The sequence below is a fragment of the Nelumbo nucifera genome, chromosome 1 (genome assembly GCF_055504915.1).
Source record: "Nelumbo nucifera cultivar China Antique chromosome 1, China Antique-T2T, whole genome shotgun sequence".
Classification (NCBI taxonomy): domain Eukaryota; kingdom Viridiplantae; phylum Streptophyta; class Magnoliopsida; order Proteales; family Nelumbonaceae; genus Nelumbo; species Nelumbo nucifera.
Window position 1 is genome coordinate 182268826 of NC_142649.1, and position 8875 is coordinate 182277700.

An 8875-nucleotide genomic window follows, 5' to 3' on the forward strand; every position below is an offset into this window, starting at 1 on the left:
TAGGTAGATGGGCCCACTTATATAAGATTGACATTTTTATGTTATAAGCATTGATTTCGATTCGGTTTAATTAAAACCGATTAAACCAATATGAAGCAAAATGAAAAATGAGGTTGGTTTCAGTTGGCCTTAAAATCAACCAGATTATTTCAGTTCGGTTGACAAATAAATGCAACCAAACCAAACCGATCCATGAACAGATTTAATGGCCACCATGTGTCAAGCGTGAGATCATTGCACATGTTATCAATCAAGAGGATTAATAATATTGTCATTGTTATTAATGTTGTACTAATCAGGGTGACCTCTCTATCAGATGAACATGGTGGGATAACACCTTAATCCTTCCATATGGCTAGAAAAGGGATTGCAATCTAGAAAACAATTCTCTATGGAAGTCATCAAGAGGTTTCTTTTTACTGTAGGATTGTAGGCAAGAATAAAGTTTAAAGTATCAATATGTATTGCATTGTATTGTGTGTATTGTATTGGTATCGAAGGCCACCGAAATGCAAATATTGAGAGTTGGGGGATATTAACACTTGAAGAAACAGTTAATATCCATTCTAACAAACCCATTTTTAAATAACAAAGTGGAAAAAAAAAAGTCAATCGATCGATACACACAATACCCAATTTTTGGTATCATGCATGCCGATTTTGAACCTTGAGTTAGAGTAATATGTTCAACGATGCAGTTTAGAGAACAATCATAGACAGGTCATCTAGAAGATCTCTCTTTGCTATAAAGTTTTGTAGCTTACACCATTACAGGTCTATAAATTAGCAAGTTGTAGCTCTCAGACTTGTTAAATATTGTGCAATAAATACTGCTGGAAATGGTTTACCTAGACCAAAATGGCATTGATAATGGAATTTGGCATCCAGCTTCAGATGGCTTGTTTTCCTGTTCTTTCTTCAATAGACTTGCCCAATCGGATAGTGTGGGGGTAAATTTCCCTGTAAGAGAAATATGGTGCAAATCAATTCCTCCTAAAGTACAAGCTCTTTGCTGGGAAATGTTCCTAGGGAAGGTAAGCACCTGTGGCGTGCTACAAAAAAGAAGGCTAAACATGTGCCTTTCTCCTCATGTGTGTGTTCTTTGCAAGGCTCGTGGTTAAACTCCTGCTCATTTGTTTCTTGTATTTGGGACTATTTTTGTTCTCTCTTTGATTGCAGATGGGCTTCCCCACAATACGTATAAGACTTTTCAACCCAAATTTCCCGAGGCAACAGAAGAAAAATGGGAAGATGTATGTGGAAGATAGTACGTGCAACCGTGGTTTGTCTATTTGGGATGAGAGAAATCATAGGATCTTCAATGAAAAAAGTAAATCCTTCGAGGAGGTGATTGAAGCCATTAAAATCAGATCAGTACATTGGGTTAAAACCTTGGAACTGTTCAAAGGTATCCCCACGGATGACTTCTTAAGAAATTGGAGAGAAGTGGCACTCTCAAAACCACGTAGAGAAATTATAAGAATGGAGTGGAAACCACCAGGTTTAAATAAACTGAAGCTAAACTTTGATGGTAGCTCATTTGGCAACCAAGGAAGAGCAAGAATAGGGGGAGTTTTTCGAAACCATCAAGGAGTAGTGATGGCCTTGTTCTCAGGACCCATCGGTTTTGGTGACTCGCTTCAGGATGAATCAAAAGCACTATTGCAAGGACTGAAGCTTGCTGAACAATTAGGGGCAGAGAGTTAGAAATTGAAGGAGACTCCCTCCTGATCATAACATGGGCAAAGGAAATTGAGTCAACACCTTGGAAACTCAGATTCACTTTTAGACAGATTGGCCAACTTGCAAAGACATTTAACTCTACTTTTAAATGGGTTAAAAGGGAAGCTAACGGGTTGGCGGATGTGTTAGCCGAGCAGGGAGCTGATAGACCATCCTTATTTTGGGCATTGTTGTAGCTTGATTTCAAAATCTAAATTAATAAATGAATTTCTTTGCTGATCAAAACAAAATACTGTGCAATAAAAAGAATAAGAATATGAATGTTACATACCTGACCATCATCATCATCCTCCAAGCCTTATCCCAACTATATGGGTCAGCTACATGAATCCTGCTTCGCCATTATATTCTGTTTAATGTCATATCCATTGTTGAATTATTGCTATCCTTTCTAGCTTTTCTACTCATCCATATCATCATAGGCATTTCTACCACTCATTCATTTCTGTTCCTTTCATTCCTGATGGCCCAAAACACTGCAAAAGGTATGCAGCTCCAGACTTTTAGCAGTGGAACTTGGCTGAAAGACTCACACCGAAGAGCGCAGAGTAAAACTTCTAAATCAAATTAGCAACCTTGCATGGGAAAAATAAGTGGCACACGGCTGATCAAAAAAATAAAAGTAGCACACTGTCTCCTCTTCCATCTTGCACGTATAGCAAAAGCTCGCCATGCTGAAACCTCTGCTTTTCAAGTGAGATCTGCTGTTAAGATACTATCCAGGGAGACCAACCACGCAAAAGCTTCCACCCTTGGTGGGATTGGGTTCGCACACACACCTTTTGCCTGTCCAGTGGTCAGATGGTCTTTGATAAGGGTCAAGTAGAAGGACTTTACTGAAAAATTTCCATCCCTACTCTCTATCTACCAAAGACCATCACTGGATGAGATTGAAATGTTGGACTGCTCCAATCTTTCCAGCAACAGAATGAATTCCTCCAGTTCCTGATCCTGCAGTGATCTTCTAAACTTCGGCCACCAAACCACCTGTTCACCTCTGACTTCATAGCATTGATCAATCCTTAGCTGATGCTCCAACAGCCTGTACAACCTTGGGCAAACCTCACACAGCTTCCCAACTCCACTCCAATCATCCTCCCAAAATCTCACTCTAGCACCATCTCCAACCTTGAATCGAACCAAACTCCTGAATTCCTAGTTGAATTGAACCCCATTATTCCTTTCCATATACTCACCCCATAAGAATTAGACACCTCCCTTGATTCCCAACCCATATTTCCCTACCACCGCTCTCCTCCAAAGAGACTCCCTCTCCCTCTCCAACCAAAACCTCTAGATTCATTTTCCCAGTGGTGCCTTATTAAAGATTTCCAACCTTAATACCCAACCCTCCCCACTCCTTTGGCCTGCACACCTTGTCCCATTTAACTAAATGGTACTTCTTAGAGCCCCCAACTCCTTCCCAAAGGAAACCCCTTTGGATCTTCTTTACCCTCCCGGCCACTTCTGATGGGATTTTCAGCAATGAAAGGTAATAAGTAGGAAGGCATGATAACACTTCTTATCAAGGTTATCAAGGTAATTCTACCTCCCAATGAAAGATACTTTGCTTTCCAACTCTCCAACCTTCTCTCTCCACTCTCTTCTCTATAAGAGGACTCAATAAAGCCAACCAGAAGACCCAAATACTGGAAAGGTAACTCCCCTACCTGACACTCAAGAATAGCAACAAACTACTCCATTTCCTCTCTTCTAATTTCCCCAACTCCAATCAAAAGGCTTTTCACAATATTCACTTTCAACCCTATCAGCACTTCAAAATTAGCAAGAATAGTTCTCGCACTCTAGATCCACTTAAGTATCCAAAAAAATAATAATAATAAGCATGTCATCAGCATATTGCAAGTATGAGATGCAAGGCCCATCCGACCCAACTTTGAACACCTCAACCCAACCCAGCTGCATTCCCTTGTTCATTAATAGATTCAAAACCTCCATAACCAACACAAACAACAGAGGGGAAATCAGATCCCCTTGCCTCAACCCTCTAGATGCTTGAAATTCCAATGACCCATCATAAGGATTGAAAAAGATATTGTCAAAACACATGCATACATCCAGATCCTCCACTTTTCTCCAAAGCCAATAAATTTTTGCACCTCTTCCAAGAAGCCCCACTCCATATGATCATATGCTTTTTTCTATATCCAACTTACACGCCAAACCAGCCCTTCCACTCCTTAGCCTCGAATCAATGCATTCAATAGCCACCAATACCCCATCTAGAATTTGTCTTCCTTCCACAAACGCCATCTAAGTCTCTCCCACCACCTCGTGAATCACTCCCCTAAGCCACTTTGACAATACCTTGGCCTAGAGTTTATACGGACTGTAGACTAACTTATTGGCCTGAAATCCCTAATGTCCAATGCCCCATCCTTTTTTTTAGATCATTTAACCTTCAAGACTGTAGCATACCACCATGCTTCCACAACTGATGTCTTGGCAACTCTCATTATGAGCAGTTCTCACTCTAGTGGTATGTTGCCCTTTCCCTCTAGCAACTTTCACCCTACTCCAAATAACCCTTTCCATGATGACTTTCACTCTACTCCAAGTAGCTATTTCTATGATGGCTCTCACTCTACTCCATGTAACTTCTTCCATGATGGATCTCATTCTCACTCCACTCTAGGTAAGCATCCACCTAGCTTTTTAGACAACAGCTAAGAGAAATCTCGAGCTTAACAAGTGATGCGCCTAGGCGCACAAGTGAGGCGCATTTTAGGGTTGGTGCCTTGCCCAGGTCCTAGGCACAGCCCATTCAAAAGGCGCACGCCTGGTGCGCCTAGGTGTGCGCCTGGTGCGCCTTACGCCTTAGCCCAGGCGTGTGCCTGGTGCACCTTGCACCTTAGCCCAGGCATGCGCCTTTTGAAAATTTGTCGCCTTGCTCCTTTTGAAGCTTCAAGAATCCCCCCCTATTTGGTAATGTTGTCCATTCATTCATCCTAATAAAATATCTTCTTAAAAGCAATTAAAACTATAAAATTATTATTTTTTGTGTGAAAACTAAGAATTTAAGACCCTAACATGGACTTGTTTGGGCTTGCCTCGAGGGGCGTGGCACAAAGGTGGCTCATAGAATTAGGAATGTAATATGTCACATTAGCTACTTGATGCAATTGAGAAAAAAAAAAAGAGATTGTGGGTTTTATATGCTTGAAAATGTTTTATATGTTTAATTTCATTTTTAAGTTCTCATTTGAATATGCTTTACATATTATATTTATGTATTTTAATTTTAGATAATAGGTTTTTTAAAACATTTATTTTAAAACTTAAGTTTATATTTTTATTAATAGTATGTTTTATATTTTTTTGATTTTTTTTGCATTTTTTTGCATTTCTTTTGAATTTTTAGCTTTTTTTTTAAATTGTGCTCCTTGCCTCAAAAAGGCGTGTGCCTCGCCTTGCGCTTTTAAAACACTGAGCTTAACAAGGGAGATTGGTGTGAGGTTTAATTGGGCAAGAAGATCAGCAAATGGTATGGCTGATGCTTTAGCTAAGCAAGGAGTCAATAGGCAGGAGTTGTTTTGGGCCTGTATATGAGACAGTTTTTGTCAAAGGGTTCTCCATCCAGCCCTTGGATGGTGGCAGTTATAATCTTTATCCATTATTTTTAATAAAAGTTACTATTTCCCATCAAAAAAAATCCAGCAACACCCCATTCATAAGGATTGAAAAAGATACTGTCAAAACACATGCATACATCCAACTCCTCCACTTTTCTCCAAATCCTATCAATCTTTGCACCTCTTCCAAGAAGCCCCGCTCCACATGATTATATGCTTTTTCTATATCCAACTTACACACCAAACCAGCCCTTCCATTCCTTAGCCTCAAATCAATGCATTGACTAACCACCAACACCCCATCTAGAATTTGTCTTCCTTCCACGAATGCCATATGAGTCTCTCCCACCACCTCATGAATCACTCCCCTAAGCCGCCTTGACAATACCTAGGCAAAGAGTTTATATGGACTGTAGATTAAACTAACTTATTGGTCTAAAGTCTCTAATATCCAATGCCCCATCCTTTTTTCGGGATCATTTAACCTTCAAGACTGTAGCATACCACCATGCTTCCACAACAGATGTCTTGGAAATTCTCATTATGGGCAGCTCTCACTCTAGTGGCTGGTAGCCATTTCCCTTTGGCAACTCTCACCCTACTCTAGATAACCCTTTTCATGATGACTTTCACTCTACTCCAAGTAGTTGTTTCTGTGATAGCTCTCACTCTACACCACGTAACTTTTTCCATGATAGATCATAGATCTCACTCCACTCTAGGTATGCCTTTCCATGATTCAAAGTCAACATGTGGTGATAGTCTTTGATACCAATTGATGCATACTTGACCATTACCAAAAAGCCTTCAGGCTGTTGGAATGCAATAAGCCAAGCTCTTTAACCTTTAGAACCATAACAGACAACTCCAAAACACCCATGTTCTAGATTGAATTTAGACTGTTGGAATAATACAATGACACAAATAACCATAAAGCGTTGAAACAGTAAGAACATATAAAACTTGGAAACTTGAACATCTCATCCTTCGGTTGGAACTTGAAATCATATATTAGATGCATTATAAATTTATAACTTGCATACAAAGACAGAGATATCCAGACTCAGATTACACTAAAAAGACTACTACAGATACCATGTAGGATAGAGGCCATGATTAAGGCTGCATTTGGAAACAAAATAAGTGTGAATGCAAATATGTAGAGTGTAAAATGGTTCATATAAATTGTAAAATTGGGTTAGTTTTGCACTGACAAATTTACCTTCTTACCAAACATACTTTTAGCTGTAATGGATGCAAACATGAATTTCAATAAAGCATATGCTTTTTTTTTTCAAAAGCCCACTTGAATGCAAGTTTACTTCTTTTTTATTGATGTACTTTTACATCTTATTATCAATGTAAATATGCATTGATCTGTCATTTGTCAATGCATAAATGTAATGTTGCCAAACACAGGCAAAAGTGAACCAGAGTGCAAATTTACCCTGAACCAGGATTTACACTCCATTTGCGTCGTTTCCAAACACAGCCTAAGGAATTGATGATGAACTGAAGAACAATAATATGGTGGCAACATATCTAGCAGGAAAATCTATGAAAAAACAGGGAACTTACAAAAATTCCTTCAAGATCCTTGGAAGAATATGTGTGAACAAGCTTCCCTCTCTCTCTTTTCTTGTATCTGCTTAAAATCCACATGAAATCAAAACAAATGTAAGAGAAAAAAAAAATAATAACTATAAAGGAAATAATCCATATGCAAAAACAATAATAAGAAAATGTATCGACCTTCCCTGTGGTCTAGTGGCCTTAATCACTGCATCCTGATCCTCTTTGGAAGTATCATTTTCTACACTTACTTGAGTATCATTCTTCTCAAGGACTGCATAAAAAAGCTAATTCTTATCAAATCATTTCACAATAGAATCAATAATATCGCATCCCTCCATTTACTTTACCTTCAGCATCAGGTTCTGCCACTTGCTGCCAATTAATCCAATAAAAAAGAAAAGGGTCAAATGATCAGATACTGAGTACCTTGTGTTTCTATTAACATCTTCTAGGAAGAACGGAAGAAAATATCAAATATTCAAAATAAAAAATAAAAGGCATTACCACTTTCAATCTTTTCAGAATACTGTCAAATTGTACAGTATCAAATGCCCAGTTGTTAGTGACTTTTTCTATACCAATACCTGACAAAAAAATATGCGAACGAATTAAATTCGCGTGGGAAAAAAGAAAACTTCGAACGAAATAGAGAAAGGGGTCTAAAACTGAAGAAGAAATATACCTGTAGTGTCCTGTTTGTTTTTAACTTTAACATGTCCTTTAATTCCTTGTTTGTCTTTCCCAAGTCCTTCACCTTCTTCCCATCCCTGAAGCAGAAAGGCACCACGATAAAATTTACCTAATGTTTGACCTGAAATCATCTATAGTGTAATTGAAACTTGAACAACCCTATTCTGTGTAATCTAAAACATCGCTGATCAAGGAAAATAAGAGGAAGAATAGAGAATTACCATTTGTTTCATGAGTCGAAAGGCAGCGGACTGCCTCGCAATTCCGACGTAGCAGACAGGAGCCTCGGGTGCTGCCATGCCTTCTTCTTCTTGCCGATGATCCTCTCTTTCGTTGTGTTCAAACTGTGCTCGCCCCAGAGAGGGTGCCTCGGAAAAGGAAGACGAAGAGAGAGAGAGAGAGTTACAAAGGGCGGTCGAGTTAAAACTAACGTAGGGTTCCCGACGGATCCGGTCGAACCGGATATAGGGGTCAAATCTGGGCCGGGTTAATGGTCAATTACGGTTCCGTTTGTTTTGTGGGAAGATTTTGGTGGGATGGGATGAAAAAGGGAAAATGGGTGGAAATTTGTTATATTCCGTTGTTTGGTTGCAAAAGGGAAAATAGTGAAAAAATCAACCCTAATAATAATTATTAATTATTTAATCAGTAATAGTTTTATTCTTTTATATTTTATTATTAATAATTATTTATATTTTAATGAAATAATTGTACAATTAATTAATGTTGATAATTATCTAATTAATTATTAATTAAGAATTAATAATTAATATTTTAAAATTTATTTTATTAATATGTATTATGAATTAATTAATTATTTTATTTAAAATTTTTATTATGTAATTATTTTTATTAAATTATTAATTATATTAATAATAAAATCCTTATTTATTTATTCATTAGTTACTTAGTTAATTAATTATTAACTATTTTTTGTTAATTATTAATTAGTTAATAATACTTTTATTATTTAGTATTTTATTATTAATTATTTAAAATCCATAATTAGTTATTTAATTATTTTAATTAATTAATATTTTACATTTTATTATCTTATAAGTTATTATTAATATTATATTTTATTAATACTAAATACTTAATTAATAATTTTATTATTTAAAAAAAACAATTAATATTAAATTATTTATTGTTTAATATTTTTATTAATGATTTATTATTTGTTTTAATGAGTGGGTCTGGATCCATCCCATAAAATAAAAACCAAAGTCTTGGGCCAAAGGACCAAAAAATCTAAGCCCAATCTGTGTAAAATT

At 37.0% G+C, this 8875-nt stretch overlaps 1 protein-coding gene across 1 annotated transcript in view; it reads right to left on the reverse strand.

Annotated features, from left to right (window-relative positions):
* Nucleotides 1-8008, reverse strand: part of LOC104600219 (D111/G-patch domain-containing protein) — a 28804-nt gene extending 20796 nt beyond the window's left edge. The window contains exons 1-6 of the mRNA XM_010263061.3: nt 7823-8008; nt 7594-7678; nt 7416-7495; nt 7259-7283; nt 7089-7182; nt 6915-6981 (exon numbers count right to left, since the gene is read on the reverse strand). Of these exons, the coding sequence (XP_010261363.1) occupies nt 6915-6981; nt 7089-7182; nt 7259-7283; nt 7416-7495; nt 7594-7678; nt 7823-7900 (429 nt within the window). The 5' untranslated portion in view covers nt 7901-8008. The remainder of the gene's footprint in view (nt 1-6914; nt 6982-7088; nt 7183-7258; nt 7284-7415; nt 7496-7593; nt 7679-7822) is intronic.
* Nucleotides 8009-8875: the final 867 nt, after the last annotated feature.